This window comes from Anomalospiza imberbis, chromosome 6 (assembly GCF_031753505.1).
Source record: "Anomalospiza imberbis isolate Cuckoo-Finch-1a 21T00152 chromosome 6, ASM3175350v1, whole genome shotgun sequence".
Classification (NCBI taxonomy): Eukaryota; Metazoa; Chordata; class Aves; order Passeriformes; family Viduidae; genus Anomalospiza; species Anomalospiza imberbis.
In genome coordinates this window covers 55,778,641-55,803,318 of record NC_089686.1, presented here as the reverse complement: position 1 = coordinate 55,803,318, position 24,678 = coordinate 55,778,641, and the positions used below count along the sequence as shown (strand labels likewise).

The window sequence follows — 24,678 nt, the reverse complement described above, 5'->3', positions numbered from 1 at the left end:
CCGGGGGGATCCCGGTTACCTGCAGCCCCGTGCCGGCAGAGAGACCCCCACTCACCGTCCACCGGCGCTGCTCATGCATATTCATGAGCGCCCCGGTCACGCCCCCGACGGCGGAAAGGGGCGGGGCAGAGCGGCGCCGCGTGGCGGGCGGGCCGTAGAGCGGGGCGGCCGGAGAGCCCTCCAAAGTGGGGGTGGGGGACGCGCTGCACGCCTCCAGCCGTCCCCGAACACCCGCGGGGGCCGCAACAGCCGAGCAGGACCCCCCGGACACCCCCTGCCCCCCCCCCCCGATTGCAAATGATCCCATTCCCGGGGATGCTCCAGCCGCGGGGCCGCTGCCAGAGGGGCAGGTTAGCTGGAGGTTGCTGTGACAATAGAGCCCTCCCACCATTTGGGCATCCAGGGTCCCTTGTGCCCACCGCGGAGCCGCGGCCTCCGCCCGGGGGGCTCCTGCTTCCCCGTAGCCCCATCCCAGCGGTGCCAGTAAAGGCAGTGGAAGGAGGGGGGAACAGGCAGCCATGGGGTCCCCCCGGGACTGGTTCCAGACCGGGAATCGGCTGCAATCAACACCGGAGGGGAAACAGGCCTTAATCGGATCATCCCCCTCGTGAGGGAGGTAGAAAAACCCCCAAATGGCATCAGGATCGAGCGAGGGGCTGTAATTAGGAGCCCTGATGGCTGAGCAGGGGCTGGGGGCCGCTAATGGAGGGTGGGGAGAGAGTGAAGTCAGCCCTGGAAGCTGTTCAAGGAGGGGAATGAGCTCCCGGATGGCTGCAGGAAGGAAGGAGGGATGGGGGAGCCAGCCCCACACCCACACAAACACCATCAGTGGGTTTTTTTTTTATTCAACCCGAGTTGCCATGTGAACAGACCCAAAATACAAAAAAACAACACCAAAAAAAAAAAAAAAAAAAACAACGAGGGAAGGGAAGGAAAGAAAAGGAGAGAAACCCAAGTGTTTAGAAAAAATAAACTGATGGGATACAAATGTGAGGGACTGAGGAGCCTCTGGCACCTCCTGCCACCACGGGGTGCTGGGGGGACAGGGGAACCTGGCCCTGCTCCCGGGTGGGAGCCATCCGGAGCGTCCCTGCCGTGGGGCTGGCCCACCCAGTCCTCTCCCGACCTGGGATCCAGCCTGGAGCCAGCTGGGATGGTGCTAATCCGAGCCGGAAGCAGAGTCCTCTGAGCTGGGGGGCGGGCTGGCAGCTCCCTCGTCCTCTGAGTCCTGCAGGCAGGGGACAAACAGGTCAGCAGGGGACAATGAAGGCAGGGCAGTATCCCCCACTACAGCGGGGACAGAGTGATGGTGCTGACTTGGGGACACACCGAGGGATGTCCCCAAGGACATGAAGTACCAGAAGGACCCAGCCTCTTCAGCAGACACCACCAGGATGTTCCCCAAGGAAGAGGGGTTGGGACCCTCCCAGACAGTTGTTCCCCAGGGAAGGGGGACCAGGACCTCCCCCAGTTGTGACCCCCACCTCCTTCTTGCTCTCAGCAGAGGAGCTCTCATCACTGGATACGAATTCCTTGCTCTTGAAGCTGTCGCTCATGCCCTTAGCTGGGGACTTGGAGGATGAGGACTTGGAGGTGGCACCTTTCTTGTCCCCTTTCCCCTTCACCTGCTTCTCCTGCTTCTTCTTCTTCTTCTTCGACTTCTCCCTGCATGGGTTTGGGTGAGCAGAGGGGAGAGGAGCCACATTACCCCTCTGGCAGCAGGAACAGCTCAATTTTGGGGGGCCAAGGCCTGCCAGCCTGTCATTGTTGAGGCAGGACGGGAACAGAAGAACTCCAAGATCAGAAGGCAAAAGAGAGCTGATTTATTTCAAATGCACCGCTCTATTTATAGAGAACATCGTGCAGACTGATTTCATTGGTCCTAAAGTAAAAACATCTCACACCATTGGTGTGCTCCGAATAATGCGTGGTAGCAGAACATATCTATGAACAATGTGAACAACAAGAGAGATAGAGAATTATTTACATTCCTTTCCAACTGTTTCCCAGGTGCAGCCTGGCAGAAACCTCTCTCTTTCTCTCTGACTGAACTGAGAACACCCATAGCCAGCCCCTTGCCAGCACACTCACCCCCTGTGGCTGTCGGCCTTGCTGCCCACACTGTATTCCTTCATGGCCTTCTCGTAGTCCCGCCTGGCATCTTCCGCCTTCCGATCCCACTCCTGCAGCCAGAGCACAGGCTCAGCAAGGCCCCCCTCCTCCTCCACCATCCTCCAGCACCCACCTGCACCCCACCCTCTTCCCACTTCTGATCACCCAGCTCACCAGCCCGAGGCTGTCCCTACCCTTTCCCAACTCCCTATCTGTGCAACTCCAGGCTCCCAGGAACAAAGAAGGGTCTTCCACAGCCAGCCTCCCCTCCTGTACCAGGTCCAGCTCTGTCCTGGGCCTCCCATCCCTCACCTCCTTCTTCTCCTTGGACATGGCCTTCCAGAGCTCCCCAGCCTTCTTGGACAGATCGGTGATGCTGATGCCAGGGTGGTCCGACTTGATCTTCTCCCGGCTGGCATTCAGCCAGAGCATGTAGGCCGACATCGGGCGCTTGGGAGCGTTGGGGTCTTTCCCCTTCTTGCTCTGGGAAGTGGAGAACACCCGTGGAAGCCCAATGCACCCCTCACCCAACACCTCAGGACTGGGCTCTGCTCGCCTCTGTACCCCCCAGCAATCCAGCCCTGGGAGAGGGGCTGAAGGGTCACAGCTGGGGGTCAGGCTGCTGGAGAACGGCCAGACAACAACCAGGATAGATTGGGCACGGGAACAACGTGCCCTTGGGAGAGGCTCAGCCTGGACCCATCTGGAGGCAGCGACACCAGGCCAGACAACAGCTCTGGCCAGGGCACTGGTGAGTGCGGCAGAGGCTGAGGTGAGGCAGCTCAGGCGGGGCTGTGACCTCCCTGACCCTGCTCCAGGAGCTGGTCCTGCTCCCACAGCAGCCCCTCACCTCCGGCTGCTTCTTGCGGGGCTTGCGGTCCTTGACGATCTTGGCCTTCTTGGCCGGTTTCTTGTCGTCACGGTCGCTGTCACCGTCACCGCTGGAGGAACTGGCCGAGGCGTTGCTGTCGAACCTGCACGGGGGCACCAGCCTCAGAGCTGCCCCCAGACACCACAGCCCTGAGCCTTCCCGGCCTGGAGCTGCTCTGCTCCCGTTAGCAGCCCTCAGGGGAGTGGCCTTCCACGAACATGGCTCGTTGTGTTCTGCTTCCTGGACATTCGGAGCTCTCATGGCGCCAGGGCTCAGCTTCAAGCTCCCACCACAACTCCCACCCCATCCTCACCTCAGCCTGGGGCTTTAACCCTCCTCCCAGCTGTTCTCTTTCCCGAAAAGTGCAGCCAAGGCCTCCCCTGGAGCCCTTCCAGAACTTTCTCATACTGCCTAATGCCATTACAATGAAGTGAGCCCAGAACTGCCCCAGCTGCCCAACATTCCCAAACCCAGGGCTGTACATTCCCAAATCCAGGTGATCCCAGTCATGCTGTGAGCATCTCTCAATGCTCCCACAGCCCTAGAACAGCACCTTCATATGGGGCTTTTGGATAGAGCCCTGCCTGGCCTCTACTCACTCTTCAGCTACATCATCATCCTCTTCCCCAGGGTTGAAGGATGAATCTGGAGGAGAAAGCAAGAGCTCAGTGCTACAGATCATCATGGGGAGCTGGAGCACCACGGCACACCCTCACAGTCTCATCCCTCACCTGTCTCCTCCCCAGAGCCATCACTGCTGTCATTGGCATTCTCCTCCCGGATCTTGCCCTCCTCTTTCATCCTCTCCAAGTAGGCATCGTGCTGGTCCTCATCAGAGTCAGCATATTCATCATAGCTCTGCTTCATTCCCTGCGGAGAGGCGGGATGAGAGCTGCTCCCTGTGCTCCCCTCTGGAACACAGCCCTGGGTGAGCACAGCCGTGGGCATGCACAGGCCAGGGGAAAGACATGGCCATGTCCCCTCCTTCCCCCCTCAGGGCCCCAGAAAGAGGGGCAGAGCAGTTATGGGGGTTAGGGGGACCCTCGCACACCACACTGGGGTTACTGGGTTAGTCAGAGACCACCACGGCCATGCACAGGAAACCTGCACCAGAAGGAGGAGGAGAAAGAGGAAGGGATATCGCACGGACCTTTTTCCTCTACAAGGGCAAGGAAAGAAAAGAGAGGTGAAAAAAGGAGGGAAAAGCAGCTGGATTCTGGGAGAAGGCAGCGCTAGCGCCAGTGGGCACGAGCCCAGCCCCGCACGGCTGATACCTCCTTCAGGCCCCGGTTCTTGATGTTCAGCTTCTTGGCATTGACGAAGTCAAAGAGCTTCCCATACTCCTCCCTGTGGGAGAGGGCACGGTGGGGCCGGGGGTGCTGGGGAGCCCCGGTGGGCACAGCCAGGCTGGCCCCACAGCCCACACCCACCTCTCGATGCTGCTGAAGGTGTACTGGGTGCCCTGCTTGGTCTCGATCTCGAAGTCGAAGGAGCGGGTGGTGGTGGTGCCGCGGGCGAAGTTGACAAAGGAGATCTCGTCGAAGCGGATGTGCACGGGGGGCTTGTGCACGTAGATGAAGCCCCTCTCCAGCGGGTACAGCAGCCCTGAGCTGGCCTTGTAGGAGCAGGTGATGCACTGGGCTCCAGAGTGTCTGCAGGACAAACACTGCTATCCATGGGGACAAACATCCTCCCCGCGCCCAGCCCTGGCAGACAGGCCCTGCTCCCCAGCTCTCACACAGAGAGCCCATTCTTCCTGGCCACAGGAATGAGGTGGAAAGAGAGGGACTGGCCCTGCAGCTACTCACCCCTGGAAGTTTCCAGGTACGGTGATCTTGCGGTTCACCAGCGCCTTCATCACCCGACTGACCATCTCGTAGAGGGACCCTGACATGTTCTTGGTGAGCCGCCCCTCAAAGCGCTTCTCCACCTCCTCCCTGTGTGGAGGGAAGGAGGGCAGAGGTGAGAACAGGGTCTGGGGTGTAAGTACCTCCCTCAGGATCCAGTGAGGGGTCTGGGAAGTGGCGTGGCATCGGGGAGCTCACTCATTCATGTTGAGGGTCAGGGAAATGTCCTCATCCTTGGAGAAGAGCAGGATCAGGAAATGGTAGCGGGTCTGGCCTTGCTTTATCGGGGGGTCCAGGCTGATCTGGAAAGAGAAGAGGAGGTGAAGACATGAAACCCCCCAAACGACCCCCAATGCCCTTCCTGGGGAGGGCTGAGCCATTCGCACTCACCACAAAGAACATCTGGCGCTGGTCCTTGTGCGGGAGCAGGAAGAGGCGCAGCACGGTGGTGTAGGGGATCTTGTAGTCGAAGGTCTTGCCGTGCAGGTGCAGGAAGGTGGGGTAGATGCGGATGTCGTAGCGCCCGCGCGGCGTCAGGCACTGCAGCTCTCGGAAGATGCAGATGGCATCTCCGGTGGCCTGGATCACGTCCGCCTTGGACAGCACGTTCTGGGCGAAGGCCTGCCAGGGAAGCAGTCACAAAGAGTCCCTTGCTGCCAGCCCCCACCCTCCCGCCGGCCCCACATACCTCCACGGGGTCCACGCCATCCTCCTGGGTGGGGGGCACGTAGAACCGGACCTCCATGAGCGAGACCTCGGCGTCGTCGTTCTGGTGGAACTCCAGCGTCACCTCATTCTTGCCCGTGGTGCACTGGGACACGTTGCTGAGCGGGATCTCGAACACCGGCTGCTCCCCGATGTCGAAGGACAGCAGCTGCCCTGTGGGGACATCACAGCCAGCTCAGAGCTGTGCCCCACAAATCCCATCTCCAGCCACAGACTCGCTCCTCTCCCAAAATCCAGCAGTGCCTGTGTTCTCATCGCTGCATTCCTACCCTCCAAAAGCTCCAGGCTTTCTCCCTTCCGGCTGCATCCCTGGAAATTGGCACTGATCAGAAACACACCAAAAGGAACTGTCTGACCCTATGTGTCCTGGTCCCTGAGCTGGAGGCACATCCACCAGCTCCCCTGGCTCCCTGAAGAACGGCACACATGTGCAGATTCCACACCAAGCACGGCCCCCTGGAATTCAGGGCCCTCCTGCTCTCCTGAGATGGCAAATATCCTCACTGTTCCTGAGGACATCCCTAGAAGGCCGCTGCTCCTAAGGGAATGGCTGCAGCATCAGAACAGCCACACTGGTGGGAACACCCACCCCACAGCCTCAGGCTGCCACTGGAACTCACCTCCAAACCTCACTGTGCCCCAGTTCCAGCCCTTCACACACAGATCCTTCTCAGCCAGCTCCAGGCAATAGTGGGCCTTGAAGAAATCTGAGAGCTTGTCAAATTCCTGTGTTGGGCAAGAGGGAGGCAACACAGTCAGGAACCAGCAGTGCCCAGAGCCCCAGGTGACACACAGCCCCTGGCCATGGGGATGCAGGGGGCAGAGCTGTTCTGGGGCTGGCAGGGAGCACAGCTGGATCTGGGACAGGGCCAAGGCAGCGGGAGCAGGGCACAGGGACTCACCGACTCCCGGAACCCGTCGTACTTGTAGACGTGGCCGTTCTTGGTGAGCAGCTTGAGGCCGTGCCCCAGCGCCACGCGCCGCCACACGCCCTCGGCCAGCTCTGAGGCCTGGATGTTGTCCACCTTCCCTGTCTTGCTGTTCTTGAAGATGACGCCCTGCCGGCTCAGCCGCAGCCGCCCATCATTCTGTGGGAGAGCTGGGCATGAGGGGACTCAGTCCCACGGAAGCATGGAGGAACCATGGCCCTGTTGGGTGCGGCCCTCCAGGCACCCACGCCACCAACCCGCCACAGCTTCATCCCCCACACCCTCCTCATCACAAAGCATTCGCTCCCCCCATCCACACCCAACGCTGGAAGTGCCCCTGGGGCCATCCCCACGTCCCCTCGCTTACCATGGAGCCCTTCACCTCCTGGTAGATCTCGTTGAACTCCAGCGTATCGGCCATGGCAGCTGCGGGGTGTGGGAGGGGACGGGGACGAGCTCAGGGGGGTTCAGCAGCCCCCCCAGCCCGGCATGCCCGAGTCAGCGGCAGAGGAGTCCCTCACGGCAGCTGTGGGAGGACAGCGGGTGAGCCGGGCTGGCGACAGGCTCCTGGCCCTCCCCAGCGCCCCCGAAACCAAACCTCACGGCCCCAGACCGCTCCCGCCCCAGCCCCGGGCACTGCCTCCCGCCGTGGCACCTGACTCGCTGCCGGGGGCGACCCCGGCCCATCTCGCCCCTTGCCCGGCTGTGCCGCGCTCCCAGGGCCGCCCCTTCCTGCGGCCCTCGGCCACCGCTGTGTCATCGCACCTGTCGAATCCCCCCACCCCTGCCCTTCCCCTCCCTGGTGCGGCCTCTCCGCACCCCAAACCACCACCGCACCCCCAAATTCCTTCCGAGCCGGAGCTCCCAAGCGTCCCCCAGGCCTCCCCACAACCCCAGGCCTGCCCACCCGCCCCGAGCCTACGTGCATCCCAGGCCCGTTCCCCCATCCCAGCCCGGCCTGCCCTGACTCCGGGTCCCCTCCAGACGGCCCCGAGCCCCCGTCCCCCGGTAAACGCACCCGGCCCCCCCGCGCCGCTGCCGCTTTTCCCGCCTGCGCAGCGCGAACCGCGCGGAGCCGCCGCTGCCGGAAGTGGCGCGGACTTCCGCCATGGCGCCGGGCCGCGCTGGCGCCCCCTGGCGACGGGGCGGGCCCGTGCAGCGCTCCCCGCGGGCGGCCCCGCAGCGCCTCGGAGGCCCCGCCCACCGAAGGGGCGGGGTCAAATACACCGAGACCCCGCCCCCCCGCTCTGCCCCGCCCAGAACCATCGAGAGCAGGGGGGAGAGACCCCATTGGCCAGCACGGGGCGAGCCCCGTGACGTCACCTCGTGTGGGGACACCCCCCCCCCCCCAAACCCGGGTCGCCCCAAAGTGTTGGAACCGGACAATAGGGCGGCCCAGAGCGGGGCACCCCCGAAACCGCACGCACGGGGCGCCCCCCTCCTGCTCCCCTGCAGGGATGGTCCCCCCCAAACCAGGCATCTTCAGTCTGGGGCGCGCCCCCAACCTGCATCCCAGTGTGGGGCTCCCCGCTGCCCAAATGTGTCCCCGCTTGGGGCTCCCACCACAGGCACCCCGGGGAAGGTCCCCGCCTGCACCCCTCCATCCCCCCACGAACGGGGGGACGACCCCTCCCGTCCCCCCGGGCCGTGCCCCCGCCCCCGGCCCCCGCCCTGCCCCCGCCTCCGCCCGCCCGCCCGCACCGCCCTCGCTGCCCGCACCCCTGCGGGTGCTGCCCACACCCTGCCGGCACCCGCACCCTGCCCGTGCCCCTGCCGGTACCCCTCCTGCCTGCACCCGCGCCCGCCCTGCCCTGCCCGCATCTCCGCTCACTGCCCGCACCCCTGCCCTGCCCTTCCCGCATCCCCCTCCGTTCCCGCAGCCCTGCCTGCCGCTGCCCTGCCCGCAGCCCTGCCTTGCCCTGCCCGTAACCCCGTCTCCGGCCGCCCCCCGCGCTGCCCATGTCCCTCCCGCGCCCCAGCACCCGCTGGGTGAGTGACTTCTTCTCCTACGAGACCACCAAGTCGGTGGTGGTGAAGAGCTGGGTGGTGGGCGTCGTCAACCGCGGCGTCCAGCTCCTCATCCTCGCCTACTTCGTCGGGTGAGCCCCCCTGGCAGCTGCCGGGACAACCGCCGGGCACCCCTGGGACACCCCGCCCCGGGACATCCCCCCGGGACACACCCCCGAGCCCCCTTCCCGGCACCGCGGCAGCGCCGTGACTGCCACTTGCTGCTGCCGGTGACACCCGGGGGTGACAAAGGTGATGGGGGATGGCGGCGTGTGGCAGCGGGGTCACAGCGAGGGGACACCGGGCGGAGGCGCGGCGTGACGGGGTGGCCAGGCCGGGAGTAGGGGGTGATGGAGCAGAGGAGGGACGGGAGAGCGGGTGACAATGTGTCAGTGCCGGGAGTTCAGGTGTGCCGGAGCAGGTGACACGATGGGGACAGCCAGGAGAGTGTACCGGTTGACAAGGCGGGACAGAGGATTTCGGTGCGGGTGACACGAGGTGCACAGCCAGAGAGCGTGCCTGTGCGGGTGACAGGAGGGTGGCAGCGCAGGTGACATGACGGGGACAGCAAGGTGTCGTTACGGGTGACACAAGGGGGACAGGAGAGCATCTCGGGTGGATGACAGGAAAGGGACAATGTGGGTGACACCGAGGGGTCGAGAAGCCGCTCGGCCCCCGGGGATGACAGAAAGGGATGACCCGCGTTGGGGTCCCGAACGCTCCCGGGGGGTGACAGCAGCCACTGGCGAGGGGATGACAAGAGGCTGTCGGGGACCGGCAGCCGCTGGCGCTGACAGCTCCGGGGGCCGGGGGTCACAGACAGGGCCGGGGGGTGCCGGGGGAGGCAGGCGGAGCCCGGGGGGTGCCGGTGGTGTCCGGGGGTGGCTGTCCCCAGCGTCACCCGCGGTGCTGTCCCAGCTGGGTGTTCCTCCATGAGAAAGCGTACCAGGTGCGGGACACCGCCATCGAGTCCTCCGTGGTCACCAAGGTGAAGGGCGTGGGGCGCTACGCGGGGCAGGTGATGGACACGGCCGACTACGTCACACCCCCCCAGGTGAGGACCGGGGACCGGAGGGGTCGCTGAGGGGCGCGGGGCCACCCCCGCCTCAGTTCCCCACCCCCCAGACGGGTCGTGTGACAGCGACGTCCCGCAGGGCACCTCGGTGTTCGTGGTGGTCACCAAGCAGATCCGGACCGAGGACCAGGCGCAGGGCGTGTGCCCGGAGGTGCGGGGGGGCAGGGGGCGCTCGGGGGGACCCCTCGATCAGCCCCCCGTCCGCTGACCCCCGCCCCGCAGAGCGAAGCCGCGTTCCACTGCTCGGCGGACAGGGACTGCCGGGAGCTGAGCCCGGGCACGAGCAACGGTGAGGGATCCCGGGGGGAACGGGGGCTGAGGGGGCCGAGGGACCGGGGGGAGCCACCACCAGGAGTGAGGGACCCTTGGTGGGCTCAGGGGGCTGGGGGGCCCTGGGGTTCTGATGCGGGAGCCAGGGGTTCAGCTCCTAGGGGTGCCAATGGGGGTCCGGGGGTCACAGGGGTGCAGATGGGGGTCTGGGGTCTCGGGGGTGCTGGCAGAGGTGCTGACAGCGGTCTGGGGGTCCCAGGGGTGCAGATGAGGGTCTGGGGTCTCAGGGATGCTGGCAGAGGTGCTGACAGCGGTCTGGGGGTCCCAGGGGTGCAGACGGGGGTCTCGGGTCTTGGGGGTGCTGGCAGAGGTGCTGATAGCGGTCCGGGGGTCCCAGGGGTGCAGACGGGGGTCTGGGGTCTCGGGGGTGCTGGCAGAGGTGCTGACAGCGGTCCGGGGGTCCCAGGGGTGCAGACGGGGGTCTGGGGTCTCGGGGGTGCTGGCAGAGGTGCTGACAGCGGTCCGGGGGTCCCAGGGGTGCAGACGGGGGTCTGGGGTCTCGGGGGTGCTGGCAGAGGTGCTGACAGCGGTCCGGGGGTCCCAGGGGTGCTGACAGGGCGCTGCGTCCCCTACAACGCGACCCTGCGCACCTGCGAGATCCAGGGCTGGTGCCCGCCCGAGGTGGACACCGTTGACGTGTAAGTGGGGCCGGGGGCACACGGGGAGGAGCAGGGGACATGCCCCCTGCCTGTCCTCAGCGTCACCCCCTTTCCTCTAGCCCCGTCATGCTGGAAGCTGAGAACTTCACCCTCCTCATCAAGAACAGCATCCGCTTCCCGCTCTTTGGCTTTGAGAAGTGAGAGGCACAGACACGGGGGGACACGGGGGGACACGAGGACAGGGGATGGGGTAACACAGGGACATGGGGACAGGGGACATGGGGACACAGGCACAAGATGGTGGAGGGACATTGGGATGGGGGTCCATGAACCCCAGACTGCTGCCTGATGGCACATCCCTCCATGTTCCCCGTGTCCCCCTGTGTCCCCAGGACCAACCTGCCACCCCCTGGCAGTGGGGCGGAGCTGGGCCGGTGTCGCTTCCACCCACAGCTGCAGCCCCTGTGCCCCATCCTGCGCCTGGGGGACGTGGCACGTCTGGCTGGGCAAGACTTCCCCGCGCTGGCTGCCACCGTGAGCGGGGACACAGGGGACACGGGAGGCACGGGGCGAGAATGGGGTGGGTGTGAGGACATAGGGGTACAAGCAGCTGGGATGTAAGGACAGAGACATAGGATGTGGGACATGGGGACATGGGACTTGGGAGGGGGTTATGGGGTGGTGGGATGTGGACATGGAAGATGGGGACATGGGCTTGCATAACATGGGGACATGGGATGCAGGGATGAGGGATGTTTGGAACATGGGGGTACAGGAACATGGGACAGAGTGATGATATGGGGCTTGACACAGGGACATGGATGGGGTTTGGGATGTGTGACATGGGGACATGGGGTGTACAGACAGGGAGGTTTGAGACGGGGGGTGCAGGGGGATGTGGAGCTTGGGGAGATAGGAATGTGGGATGTGGGCTCATAGGACATGGAACATAGGGCCATGGGATGCAGAACTGTGAAGCTGTGGGGACTTGGTGCCATGGGGCCAGGGTCCGTGGTGCTGATGCAGGGCTGGGGCAGGGGGGGGTGCTGGGGATCAAGATCGGGTGGGTGTGTGACCTGGACCGGGCCTGGGAGCGCTGCCTGCCCCGCTACTCCTTCACCCGCCTGGACAGCCTGGCCCGGACCCCCGCCCCTGGATACAACTTCAGGTATGGCCAGGACACGCACGGCACAGGGGTGTGCACTGCCTGGCATGGCTCCTGTCCCCATGTCCCCATGTCCCCATGTCCCCGCAGGCACGCCAGATACTACCGCTGGCCCGACGGCTCCGAGCGCCGCACCCTCATTAAGGCCTTTGGGATCCGCTTTGATGTCCTGGTGTATGGCAGTGTACGTGTGGGGCTGGGGACTAGAGGGGTCACAGGGTGGTCAGGGACTCCGGCCAACAAGGGCTCTGCTCCCCCAGGCCGGGAAGTTTGGCATCGTCCCCACCCTCATCAACACGGTGGCTGCTTTCACCTCCATCGGTGTGGTGAGTTGTGGACATTCTCAGCCCCGGAGTGGTGACACCTCCCAGGGCAGAAGGGGGAAATCCCACGGGCACGGGGCATAGGGACACAGCTGCAAGGTGACAGAGGTCTGGCTCTGTGGGGGTCTGAGGGTGCTCCACAGAGCAGGGCCCCCCACCCCAACACTGTCACCCCCAGGGCACGGTGCTGTGTGACATCATCCTGCTCAACTTCCTCAAGGGCGCTGAGCACTACAAGGCCCGCAAGTTCGAGGAGGTCGGACATGGGGCCAGGGTGCCCTGGGGATGGGGACACCTCCAGGGGGCTCGATCGGCCCCCCTGAGTGCAGTGACTCACCCAGTGCCCGTCCCCTGCCCCACAGGTGTCAGAGGCCGGCGCGCCCGCCACCCCCTCAGCGTGTCCCTCCGGGGCGCTGGGGTCCTGCTCCCGGGACAAGCAATCCACCGACTCGGGCACCTTCTCCCTCGGCCTCTAGTCCCGGGAGCCATGGGGCAGCCCCCCCACCTGTCACGGGGCAGCCCATGGCCTGGTGAGGGACTCACCGGGACCCCCGTTGGGCTCCTACTGCCCACCCAGTCTCCAGTACTCCCCCTATGAGCCCCATCAGCATCTGACTGTCCCCAGTGCCCACCCCGGGTTGTCCCAGTACATCCCAGTGTCCCCAGTGTCCATACGACGGGCCACAGCCCTGTCCCTTGTCCCCAGGGTGCCCCTCCCCCAGCACCTCCCTGTCCTTGCCACCCCATTCCGGGGGCTGCACCCCCCCCCCAATAAACCCGTGGCTCTCAGCACCCACCCGTGTCCAGCCTTGGAGGGGTGCGGGGCGGTTTTGGGGGGACGACGGGCAGTGTTGGGGCGCGGGAGCAGAGGGAAGAGGGGTCAGGGTGCTGTCCCTGGGACGGGGGACACCGCGGGGGAGCTGCCAACAGGAGGAGCGCTGTGCCCGCAGCGCAGCCCGCGGAAGGGATCACAGAGGGACAGGAGCTGTGCCCTAGGGGTGTCACTTCCTCGATCGGATGTGAGCAACTCTGTGGATTCAGAGGAAGCTGCCGGATCCCTCCTCGTGCAGGGTCAAGCGCTGCCCTTCCCGCTCGGGGTGGGGGGGTGAGGTCTGGCTCCTCATCCCACCCCGTGGGGGCTCCCACCCCAATCCCCCTGCAGAGCCCGTGGGGAACCTGGCTTGTTCCCAGTGGAGCCGCTGGTGCCAAGTCCTGGGGTTCATTCCTGGGAATGATGAACGAGGGTCCCGGAGCCCCTCGCTGGTGCCCAGGGCAGCCCCCGTCCCGCAAGGAGAGCGGCTCCTGCCCTCCCCCCGCTGCAGATAGCGGAGCTCCTTATCAGCCCCACGGATTCCTTATCAGCCCAGCCCTGGCCACCCACCCACCACCCGTGGCCACCACAAACCCAGCCTGGGGGGCTCCTTCCCCGGCGCCGAGACCAATGGGACCCCCTGGGTGGCACCGAGGGCGAGCCATCCCCGCTTCCAGTACAGCCAGGGGGTGGCCGGGACACTCAACCCGGAGTTTTTGGAAAGGGAAGAGACTGGAAACGGATTCGTGTGTGGCGGCTGGAAATGGATACTTGTGAGGTGCTCCAATTAAGACACAGATAGCTGGGAGTGTTGTTAATAGTCATTAATAGAACTGCTCATTAGCGGTCCTGCTCATTAACGGGGCTCCGGCCAGGGCGGGAGCAGCCCGGGGAGCCTCGCTGCCATCCCGGGGGGCTCATTAGCAGTACTGGTGTTTCCCCGTTAATGTTGCTAATTAGCGGAAAGGCTCGAGTTGTGTCTGCGCTGGGGACTGCGGGGTTCCAGCCCTTCTTCATTCCAGCTTGGGATTGGACTCGGAGCTGGGCACCCTCGCAGTTCTGCCACCAGTTTGAGCAGTTTCTGGGTTTAATACTTCTCTCCCCGCATGCCGGCTGTCCTGGCACTGAGATACGGGATCGCTCCTTATCTCCAGCCTGACTGAGCCCTGGTTTGCTCTCCCGGCTGACGCTGCAGCTCTGGGTGTCTGGCTTGGTGCCGCTGTGCCCCCGCCCCCGGGGACCCCTAACCTGCACCCCCATTTTCCGGCCCCTTTCCCCCTACACCACTCTGCTTCATTTTGGAGAGCCCTGTGAGCTCTCGCCCCCCCCCATTTCAGCCACTGAATTCCCCCCACAACCCCTCCTTTACACCTCTTTGCTGGTAGAAGGGCCCCACTGAGCCGGCGGGGGGTCCCGGGGGCTCTGTGTCCCCCCCCAGCCTCCGTCCCTACACTCGGGTGTTAAACCTGCCCCTTCCCACAGCCCATCCCCTGGTTAATCCCCCAAACAGCCCCAGCCCAGCTCCCCCGGCGTGTCCCGGGGGATTTGGGGCTCTTCAGACCTCGCTCTGCAAAGTCCCGCTCGCCTTCTTCGGCTCTTTTCAGAGCTGGGACTGTGTGAGTTCAGTCCCAGTGGGACAATTCCAAACCACGGCCCCACCGCCTTGGAGGGCTTCCCTCCTCCCCCCACAAATGTTTATTTGTGGAGTGGGGGGAAATTTGTTCTCTCTTGGCTCAGCGTTGCCGCGTCCGGCTCCATGAGCAGCCCGCGGAGCTGGGACACACCGGGAGCTCCGGTAGCAGCCGGTCCTGCGGCAGCTGCTGCCCTAAAATGGTCTTTTTACAGCGTGGGGGGTCCCAGAACCCCCCTCCCCGCGCTGGATTTCTGGTAAATGTGTAAACCTCCTCGGCACGTTGTGCTCAAAGTGGGGCCCCGGCGCTGGGGGACCCCCCGGAGCCACCGCTGTGTGCACAGTGAGGCAAAGCTGGGAGCAAAACGGGGAATCCCAAGTGCCAAATGCAAAATGCCAAATGCGCCCCCTCCCCCCACCGCAGCGCCGCTCCCCAGCCCCCAGTGACACCAGCCCGAAGTGCGACCCCCCCGCTGCCAAGTGCCCGATGTGACACCACTTGTGCGAAATGCAGCCCCGATGTGTGACACCCCGATGTGTGACACCCCGATGTGTGACACCCCGACGCTGAATGCGGCGCCCCGAGGTGAAACCCCAAAGGCTGGCTGAAGCCCCCCTGTTCCTGAGCTCCCCAGAGCCGGATCCCAGCACCGAACGCCACCGTGGAGGGCGACCAAACCCGCCGGGCATGGCGAGCCCGGGGTTATCTCGGGGGTCGGCGCGTTGACACGCGGGTGAGAGCTCGGTAAAACCCCCGGGCAGGAGCCAGATGGAGGTGGGGGGAGCTGTGAAGTTTCCCACGGGGGCTCCCCCCCGGCCCTGCCTCCTGCCCTGTCCTGCCCGTCCTCTGCAGGAGGAGGGCGGGGAGGAGGAGGAAGGGGAGGTAACGCGGTGAGATTCGCTCAGGAGCCGGAGGAGCGGGTGAGCCCGGGATGAGCTGAGCGGAGCGGAGCCCAGCGCCGGGATGGAGGAGGCGACGGACGCCTACACCTACGGCTTCGACAACGATACGGACTGCGAGTACGCGGAGTGGGGCCCCTCGCTGGCCCTGCTGCCCACCATCTACCTGCTGGTCTTCCTTCTGGGCACCACCGGCAACGGGCTCGTCCTCTGGACCGTCTTCAAGGGCGGCCGCGACCGCCGGCGCTCGGCCGACACCTTCATCGCCAACCTGGCCGTGGCCGACCTCACCTTCGTGGTCACCCTGCCCCTCTGGGCCGCCTACGCCTGGCTGGGCTACCACTGGCCCTTCGGCACGGCCGCCTGCAAGGTCAGCAGCTACCTGGTGTTCGTCAACATGTACGCCAGCGTCTTCTGCCTGACCGGCCTCAGCTTCGACCGCTACCTGGCCATCGTCCGGCCGCTGGCCACCGCCAAGCTGCGCTCGCGGGTCAGCGGGCTGGTGGCCACCGTGGTGCTGTGGCTGCTGGCCGCGCTGCTGGCCCTGCCCGCCCTGGTGCTGCGGCGGGCGGCCGCCCTCGGCGGGGACACCAAGATCACCTGCTACATGGACTACGGGGACCTGGCGGCGCAGGGGACGGAGGGCGCCTGGGAGGTGGGGCTGGGGCTCTCCTCCACCGCCCTGGGCTTCGTGGCCCCCTTCGCCGTGATGCTGACCTGCTACTTCTTCATCGCTCGCACCGTGGCCACTCACTTCCGCCGGGAGCGGGCCGAGGGGCCCCGCAAGCGCAAACGCCTCCTCACCATCATCACGGTGCTGGTGGCCGCCTTCGGGGGCTGCTGGCTGCCCTTCCACCTGGTCAAGACCCTCTACGTGCTGATGGACCTGGAGGTGCTGCCCTGGTCCTGCGCTCTCCACACCTTCCTCAACAACCTCCATCCCTACTGCACCGGCATCGCCTACATCAACAGCTGCCTCAACCCCTTCCTCTACGCCTTCTTCGACCCCCGCTTCCGCCACGCCTGCGCCGCCCTCCTCTGCTGCCGGACCCCCGGCCCCGGCCCCGAGCGCTCCGCCAGCTACTCCTCGGGGCACAGCCACCCCCCCGCTGGCAAGGGGGGCCCCGGCCCGGGGGGCAAGCTGGACCCCGCCACCCAGGAGACGCTCTTCCGCTCCTGAACCCCTCCCCGACCGCCCCCGGCGCCCCCCGAGCTGGTCTACTCGGGGAGACACCCCCACCTCCGCCTCGCCCCAAAGCCTGGCTTGCTTTGGGGATCCCCGCTGAAAAGCCCTGATCGCAGGAAGGGGAAACTGAGTCACAGCCGTGGAGGAGCCCCTGGGGGCCTGAAGCGAGGGCGCCCCCCCCCCCCCCGGCACCCCTAGGGCTTTGTGTTTTGTGACAAATAAATGAATTTTGGTTAAAAAAGGAGCAGGGTGTGCGCAGTTCCCTCGGGGGGCTGGGGGAATGTGGTAGAAGGGAGGATGGAGGGGTGGGGGTACGGCTGGCTTTTAGGGTGTCTGGAGTGAGGGTGCAGTGCGTGGCGGTGTGTGTGTGCACTATGGGGTGTCTCTCCCTGGGATGGATTCTCCTGGTCTCTTCCTCAGCAACACTTTGGGAAATGCAGGAAAACCTCCATCCCAAACCTTCGGGGCATTGCAGCACCGGGATGAGGGTGTTTGACCCCGTGGGGTGGGCACCTGCCCGCCCCAGCCCCCCAGCTGTGATTGTATCAGGCAGCAGCACTGTCCCACCAAATCCCATTTTGGGGCTTTTTTCCTTATCTGAGGCTGGGACGAGCCACGAGTGACTCACCTGGGCGTGCAAACGGGACCTGGTGCTGTGAAACACCCAAACCTGAACGATGGGGACCCCTCGGGTGCAGATGGGGACACGGGACCCCCAGGGTATGAAGAGGGACACAGGAACCCCTGGGTGTTGATGGGAGGTTTGGGCACTGGGCAGGACCCTGGCTCACCCCAACCAGGATTTGGATGAGCCACCAAATGGCTCCTGTCCCATTTCCCCCCCAGCCCAGCCCCCGCCGCTTCCTGAGGCTCTGCTCAAAATAAATCTTCCCCCTATTTGCTATTTACATTATTTACATCGGTGATGAACTATGCTATCTCCTCAGCCTTTGTTCTCTCTTGGAAAGGATGCGGGATCATTACTGGGTTCCTTGGGATGCTTCCCGTCGGGGGAGCTGCCTCCGCCTTCCTGCCGGCCCCCACCGTGTTTGGGGGCCACCGCCTGCCGTCTCCCCGTGTGGGGACAGTCCTTTGTCCAGAGAGAGGGAACGGAGGGGGTGGCCACGGGGCTGGGGACTGCACAATCCCCCCAGCTGGAGGGGTGGGAGCCTCCTTGAGGGTTTTGGGGAGTTTACAGATGGATCTAGTTTGGTCTAAGGGCTGGGGGAGCTGAAGGAGTGGGAATGTTGCATCCAGGGATGCGTCCCAAAGTGTGTTTACATTCCAGTGCCGTCCAGGCTCCCTCAGCCTGGAGACACCCCTGGATATCTCTCATCCATCTGTCAATCCAGCTGCCCATCCATCAGTCCAACAGTCCCCTCCTCCATCCATCCATCCACCCACCCATCCATCCATCCACCCATCCATCCATCCATGGGTTAACGGTTTTGGGGTTACAGGAGCATTGCTGGGTTGGATGGTTGGACTTGATCATAAAGGTGTCTTCCAACCTTGATGATTCTACGACTTTTCTCTTCTCTCCCTCCCTTTGCCCATCCCTCCATCCCACCATCCTCCTTTCCCTCCCTCTCTTCATCCCTCCCTCTCTCCCTCCATCCCTCCACCACCCCCAAACACCCCAGCACTGTGGGGGTGTCGGCTTTGCTGCTTCCCCCCCATCCGGGCGCGGAAATGGCTGCAGGCGCCCGGCCAGCGGAGACGGAGCTGCCGACTTTCTATCCGCGTCTTGGAGATTTCCCTTTCCCTTCCAGGAGGGAAATGTTTGGTTGAGGAGTCTCTGGGGAGAAATGCAGGGACACTCCAGAAAATAACAAGGCCGGAGCTGGGGGTGAGGGGCAGCAGGGCCGGACCACCCGTCGGAAGAAGATAAGGAAGGTGTTGCCTTCCTGAGAGTGCCTGGGGAAGATGAGGAGGGAAGATAGAGGGGGACAGCAGGCACGGGGGGGATGGGGAGCATCCTTGGAAAGGATGGCTGGGGAGGGGGGGTGGCTGTGATCCTCACGGAGCTTGGGGGCCCTCAAACCCCAAAATACGATGCCTTGGGGACGCTGCAGGGCCGGGGGCACAGCCAGGGTTCCCCAAACCGTGGTTGCAGGAATGTGACACTGAGAAAACAGAGATTATTTTGCGCAGGGAGTAAAAATGGGCTCCGGGGAGGATGGACGCACCAGGGATAGGAACTGGGGCAAGGATGGGGACAGCCTCTCCTGCCCCCCGCAGCTCTCCCCCCCGCCCTCCCCCCCCCCCCCCCGCTTTTCCAAGCTGACAAACGGGATGTTCACCCCTCCCACCCCCCGACCTCCCTCCTCCCCTCGCATCCCGCCCGGGGGTGCCGAAATAATCTGGTGGTGCTAAGGATGTCCCCGGGCGTCCCCTTTGAAGTGACCTCCGTGTTTACAGCCCAGCTCGGGCTCCTTCACACCTCCCGCCCCAAAGCAAACGGAGAGGGGGGAGACCGCGTGGGTAGGGGGGCTGCAGCTCCCGTTTGTGCCGGGAAAACTCGGATTTGCCAAAGCCGCGGGAAAGCTTTGGCACCACACCCAGGGCTCAGAAACTTTTGTCACTGTAGGGTGGAGCAGTGGCTGCCAGTGGTGGCATTACGGGAGGGTCCCTGCCTCGGTGTGCCCCCACCGTGCCAAGTCCTGGGTGGCCCATCCGACACCCCTTAGGGGGCCGCTCCAACCCCCCCCCCCTTCCCCCCGCAATATGAGGGAACCCCTGAAGGTCTGGTGGGCCCTGTGTGACCCTGCGGGACTGAGGAGGGGACAGAGGGGGAGGACAGAGAGAGGAAAAGGGGTGGAAAAGATGGGGGGCCAGTTTTGGTGGGTGGGGGAGGTTTGGGATGGGAGGTGGGATTGTATTATGTGGAAGGATGGATGGATGGATGGATGGATGGATGGATGGATGGATGGACGGACGCATGGATGTGTTGGAAGGAAGGGAAAGAGGGTTGGCAGGGCAATGCCAGGGTTCGGGGGTGCCCCGGGCACCGGGCTGGGCGCTGGCAGCCACTGTCCGGCCGCTGCCCCCATCGCTCCCCCGGGGCCGCGGGCGCGGCCGGACGCGGCACAGCTGCTGCCCGACCTCTGGGCTCCGGCCAGGCGGGACGGGGCCCGCGTGCCCCCGCCCGCCCGGAGGGGGTCCCGGGGAGGGGGGGGACTCGGAGGTGACCCGGCGGCCACAGCTGGGCCCCGCCGGGACCGGGAGATGCTGCCGGAGGAATAACAGGAAGCGCTGGAGGGAAGAGCAGGGCTGATGCCTTCTGCAGGCTGTGGGACGCTGCCTGTGCCCGCCGCACGCACGCGGGGGTCTGTCGCACACATGTCCCTGTCACACACACAGTGTCCCCCCACACGCATGTCCCTGTCACACACACGTGTCCCCCCCACACGCGTGTCCCGGCCCCGGCTGCGCTGACACTCTTTATTGTCGAGGTTTGGCGCTGAAAAAGTGCCCCGTGGTACAAAACCCGCGGTTACAAAACGTACAAAGAGCGGGGTTGGGGGAGAAGAGAGAAAAAAGAAAGGAAAATAAAGGAACAAAGAGGAAAGAAGAGGAAAGAAGAGGAAAGGAGAGGAAAGAAAAAGAAAAGAAAAGAAAAGAAAAGAAAAGAAAAGAAAAGAAAAGAAAAGAAAAGAAAAGAAAAGAAAAGAGAAAAGAAAAGAAAAGAAAAGAAAAGAAAAGAAAAGAAAAGAAAAGAAAAGAAAAGAAAGAAAAGAAAAGATAAACAAGGAAAGGAAAGGAAAGGAAAGGAAAGGAAAGGAAAGGAAAGGAAAGGAAAGGAAAGGAAAGGAAAGGAAAGGAAAGGAAAGGAAAGGAAAGGAAAGGAAAGGAAAGGAAAGGAAAGGAAAGGAATAGAGAAACAACAAAATCAAAAGACAAGGAGAAACAAAAGAGAAGGAAAATAAAACATAAATATAAATACAAAAAGAAGAGGGTGAAGTGAGGCAGAGGAAGGAGCTGGTGGGATGCAGGAGGATGCTCCATGCCCATGTGGCTAGTCCAGGGGTGCAGGAGTTGTGGGGGGTGCAGGGGGTGTGGACCGGGGGGCTTCTTGAACTCACTGAAAGGAAAATAATAAAACCCCAGACAAAAGAGAGAAGGCAGAGGCCAAGTTCCCTTTCCCAGGGGCAGTGCTGGGGCTGGGATGCAGCTGGAGCCCTTTTGGGGTGGGCTGGGGTTAAACCAAACCCCCCTCCCCATGCACTCAGCCTGATGGGGGACAGGAGAAGGGACAAAACAGTCCCCAGGTGACCCCAGCCCCAAGCCCCCAGCCCCACTCCCCACCTCATGTGCTCCCACAGTGACAGGGTGACGCAGACACCAGGGACAGCTGACACAGGCACTCGGGACATGGCCATCCCAGCTGGACAGAGGGTCGTTGGCTTTCTGCTTTTTGCTATTTTTTTCTTTTTTTGCCCTTTTGTAGAGCTCCTTCCACCTCCCAAACCTCCCCCAGGGTGGGCAATGCTGGTGCCCGGGTTGGCCCCAAAGAGGAGGCAGATGTCATCCCTGGGAGATGCAATCTGTGGAAGGTGCCATCCTTGGGAGATCCCATCCCCTGGAGATGTCACAGCCCGTCCCACTGCCAGGCTCAGTGGTCCTGGTGCTGTTCCAGCACATCCCGATGTCACCAGCAAGGTGCAGGCATGCCCTGGAACGGTGGTGACAAGCTGGGTGTCAGCAATGCTTCCTGCCCCCTGGATTTTTGGGGAGGCTGGAGAGTAGGTGCAGGATTTGGGGGGCTCCAGCGGTGCTGCTTTGGGGCTGAAAGCCAGGATTTCCTCGATGCCCCCAAGAGAGTGGGGCACACACACTTTTTCCTCTGTCTCTCCCAGGCAGAGGAGGGGGGGTTCCCAGGGGATTCCCAAATTGCTGCCTCAACCAGTCCTGGGCAGTGGGAACAGCACAGGAAGGGGTCCAAGCTCATGGTGATGGGGAGCGCAAAAACTCCCCAGTTTGGGGCAAAAGGAAGCAGGGCTGTCCCCTGGTGTCCCCGGCATCTCGAGGGCCACCCCGGCACGGGGGGCGGTGGGAGGGGACGCGGACAAGGCACAGTCTGGTGTCCCCGCGGGGGCGGCCGGGCCGGGGAGTGGCCGGGGCGGGGGTCTATCGGCGGTGGTGGCAGCGTCGGTCCCTAAACATCCTCGTCCTCGCTGGCCTTGCTCCAGCGGTGGCAGCAGTTGGCCGTGATGCCCAGCAGGAAGTTGGTGGCCACCGAGGCGATGGAGACGACGAAGCCGACGAAGGCGATGAAGAGATAGTCGTCGAGGGTCAGCGTGAGGTGGCAGGCCTGGAAGCTCTCCTCCGTCAGCGACAGCAGCGGGGCCCCCGCCACCTCGGGGGGAGCCCAGCACTCCGCCTGCTGCGAATCTGCGGGACGGAGGGACGGCGTCAGCCCGGCCGCCGGCCCCCACGCGGGACGGGGCGCGGGGGTCCCGGCGACACCTACCCGAGGAGCAGCGCTGGATGCGCCCCCGCAGCCACTTGAGGAGCGGCTCCATGGCGCAGCCGCAGAGCCAGGGGTTGCCCCCCAGGCGCAGCCCCACGAGGCCGGGCAGCCCCTCCAGGGCGTCGAGGCTGAGGGCGGCCAGGCCGCCGTAGCTGAGGTCCAGCTCGCGCAGCTGGGCCAGGCCGCGGAAGGCCTGGGGGTGGACGCGGCGCAGCCCCGGGTTGTGGCTGAGGTCGAGGCGCAGCAGCGCGCTGGCCTCGCGGAACATGTCTGCGGGCACCAGGCTGAAGTTGTTGTAGCTCAGGTCCAGGTGCGCCAGGCGCCGGGCGCCGCGGAACAGCCCGGCCGGCAGCGCCGCCAGCGAGTTGTTGCGCAGGTCGAGGGCGCGCAGCTGCCCGTAGCAGCCCAGGTAGCCTGGCGGGATGCTGGCGATGCGGTTGTGGGCCAGGCTCAGGTTGCCGGTGTCCAGCGGCAGCTCGGGGGGCACGGAGAAAAGCCGCTGCCCGCTGCAGTCCACCGCCTGCCCGCGGCAGCTGCACAGCACCGGGCAGCCCGCGCCCGCCGCCGCCACCGCCGCCGCCGCCGCCAGCAGCCAGGGGCCCAGCAGCATGGCCTCGTGGCCGCGGCCCTCACGGGGCGCCGGGGGCCATCCCGCCCGCCCGCTCACGCCGAGGGCTGCCGGCGGCCGGCCGCGGGGCCGGGCTCGCGGCGGTCACAGCGACGTTCCCGGCATCCCGGCGGCATCCGGGGGGCAACGCCAACCCCTCCGGGGGCACCGGCGGGGCCGGCGTCGGGCCGTCACCAGCTGCCTGCGAGGAAGCGGAGAGGGGGGAAGCCGTGCCGGCCGCTCGCCCCGCCGGGGGGGCCGCAGCTGTTGCGGCCCGGGGTGGCCTCTGGGGCACCCACACCCTCGCCGTGCCCCCCGGCCAGGGTCACTCCTCCAAGCATCCCCCGGGGATTCCAGAAAGAAAAGGGCCCCCCCAGTCCTGCTGACCTTGGCCAGCCCATCTTGGCTGGTGGTGGGCAGAGCAGAGGTGCTGCTCCACGGCCCCCCGCCAGCCCCCGCCACCACGAGCTGAGCCCGGTGCCAGGGACACCCTCCCCGCCTCTCCCCGGGGGAAGATCCCCATTCCCAGCACCCACCGGGGTCCCCCCTGGCCTGCCCTCGCCCCCCACCACCTGACCGTGTCTGCTCCATCCTCCCTCGCCCGCACCCCCCAGCTCCATCCCCTCCCACCGGCCCACCTTACCCCGGTCACTCCCCATCCCCGAGCCCCTTCGGTGAGGCCGGGCTGCCCTGGGGTACTCACTGGCCAGGGAAGGAGCAGGGCCTGGCTCCCTGTGGTGATGTGGGGGTCCTGAGTGGCGATGTGGGGGGCTCCGACGGTGATGGGGGTTCCCCGGTGGCCGGCCACACCCCAGAGGCCGCCAAGTCGGGAGCTGGGCTTCGGCAGCGGCGGCCAAGGCTGCTGCGAGCCCGGCGATGGGAGCAGGTCTTTCCCCACCTCCTTCCTCCCCTCCTCCTCCTCGTCCTCCCTTGTCTCTCTCTTTCTCTGTCTCTTTTTTTTTTTTTTCTCCTCTTTTTTTCCTTAGGGCCAGATACTGACGTGTCGGTGTCTCTTAGCAACTGCCTCCACATCTCTGAGCAACAGGAGAGCGGGATGCGGAGCCGCCGAGCCGGGGAGACAGCGGCGGGCGGAGGTGCCCCCGCCTCAGGGACCCCCTGCCCAGGCCAGGGGACCCGCATGGCCCAGGCACCCGGCAGGGATGGAGCAGGAAGAGGGCTCCATCCTGCTCCTCTGCCCCGATCCCCAGCCCTCCCACACTCTCCCAGCCCCAGGAAGCATCCTCGTGGGATGGGGTGAATCAGGGGTTCCCAGGCACTGAAAACAGAAACAGATGACGTGGTGGCAGAGGGGAGAAACGAGGCAGCCGGGATCCAAGGGGAGCTCTAGGATCCAAAGGGTCTGCTGGGATTCAAGGGGCACTGTCACCCTCCTGGGCTTCTGCTGTGCTCACAGCGCTGGAAAATGCCTCGGGTTGACAAGGATTATTTTGCTTCACGCAAGCTGCAACATTCCCTTTCCCTCTCCGTTTGGAGGGACACAGTGGGGTCAGCCAGCTGGCCCCTCCCACCTGAGAATTACCCTTTAGGGTCACAGGGATGCCCACGGTTTGCTTTGGGAATGCTGCAACACCATGGCCCCAGCATTTCTAGGAAGGAGGCACTTCCACATCCAGCCCGCCCACGTCTAGGGGATCCCTGCTTAATTCTCTCCTGCTGATTTCATGGAGCTGCTCCTTTTTCCAGCTGGCAGTGGCAGCCCGATGCTAGTGCTGGGGGGCCTTTTGCTCCCCACATCCCATGGGATGGATCCTCCCTGGTGCGGAGCTGGCAGACAGACGGCACAGCCGCCTCTCCTGGGGTGGCATTAACCAGCACTGCTCCCGGCTCCTGGCAAGCTCCTGGGAGCTCCTGGAGCGCGAGGCCCGGGCTCCCAGCGGGCTCCGGGAGCTCAGCAGAGCCAGCGGCAGCACAGGCACCTCATTAGCGCTCAGCCCGGAGCCTGGCAGCACATCCCTGCCAGCAGCTGTTGGCGCCGAGGTTTTTTTTCCACTCCCCACTGTTCCAGGCTCCACTGGCCCCAAAGAAACTGGGAAATTGTCCTGACTGTGCTGGGCTGCAGCAGATTT

The 24,678-nt window shown here is 64.5% G+C and overlaps 4 protein-coding genes across 6 annotated transcripts; 2 read left to right on the top strand and 2 right to left on the bottom strand.

Moving 5' to 3' along the window:
• Window positions 1-955: 955 nt before the first annotated feature.
• Window positions 956-22,572, bottom strand: SSRP1 (structure specific recognition protein 1). Of its 2 annotated transcripts, none has more exons than XM_068194476.1 (17): window positions 22,556-22,572; window positions 6,853-7,011; window positions 6,459-6,644; window positions 6,177-6,282; window positions 5,519-5,709; window positions 5,221-5,451; window positions 5,029-5,132; window positions 4,792-4,920; window positions 4,414-4,635; window positions 4,258-4,330; window positions 3,715-3,853; window positions 3,583-3,628; window positions 2,963-3,086; window positions 2,425-2,595; window positions 2,092-2,183; window positions 1,485-1,665; window positions 956-1,228 (listed from the first exon to the last, which is right to left on the bottom strand). In XM_068194476.1, the coding sequence occupies exons 2-17, from the start codon at window positions 6,904-6,906 to the stop codon at window positions 1,160-1,162; spliced, it is 2,118 nt and encodes a 705-aa protein (XP_068050577.1). In that variant the 5' UTR covers window positions 6,907-7,011; window positions 22,556-22,572; the 3' UTR covers window positions 956-1,159. The 2 variants fall into 2 exon arrangements, with proteins under 2 accessions (XP_068050577.1, XP_068050578.1); XM_068194477.1 differs by lacking the exon at window positions 22,556-22,572 and adding an exon at window positions 7,504-7,520.
• Window positions 8,321-12,644, top strand: P2RX3 (purinergic receptor P2X 3). 2 transcript variants are annotated; one of them, XM_068194990.1, is made up of 12 exons: window positions 8,321-8,584; window positions 9,411-9,546; window positions 9,647-9,718; window positions 9,790-9,856; window positions 10,442-10,535; window positions 10,616-10,693; window positions 10,889-11,030; window positions 11,534-11,664; window positions 11,761-11,845; window positions 11,922-11,987; window positions 12,163-12,240; window positions 12,347-12,644. In XM_068194990.1, exons 1-12 carry the CDS (start codon window positions 8,445-8,447, stop codon window positions 12,458-12,460), a joined length of 1,203 nt encoding a protein of 400 aa, XP_068051091.1. In that variant the 5' UTR covers window positions 8,321-8,444; the 3' UTR covers window positions 12,461-12,644. The 2 variants fall into 2 exon arrangements, with proteins under 2 accessions (XP_068051091.1, XP_068051090.1); XM_068194989.1 differs by having other exon boundaries at window positions 8,325-8,584; window positions 11,752-11,845.
• On the top strand, window positions 15,306-16,755 carry APLNR (apelin receptor). Its single transcript, XM_068194988.1, has one exon. It carries the CDS (start codon window positions 15,390-15,392, stop codon window positions 16,503-16,505), a length of 1,116 nt encoding a protein of 371 aa, XP_068051089.1. The 5' UTR covers window positions 15,306-15,389; the 3' UTR covers window positions 16,506-16,755.
• Window positions 21,344-23,718, bottom strand: LRRC55 (leucine rich repeat containing 55). The gene is made up of 3 exons (XM_068194489.1): window positions 23,295-23,718; window positions 21,985-22,793; window positions 21,344-21,905 (listed from the first exon to the last, which is right to left on the bottom strand). Exons 2-3 carry the CDS (start codon window positions 22,592-22,594, stop codon window positions 21,670-21,672), a joined length of 846 nt encoding a protein of 281 aa, XP_068050590.1. The 5' UTR covers window positions 22,595-22,793; window positions 23,295-23,718; the 3' UTR covers window positions 21,344-21,669.
• Between the last annotated feature and the right edge of the window lie 960 nt (window positions 23,719-24,678).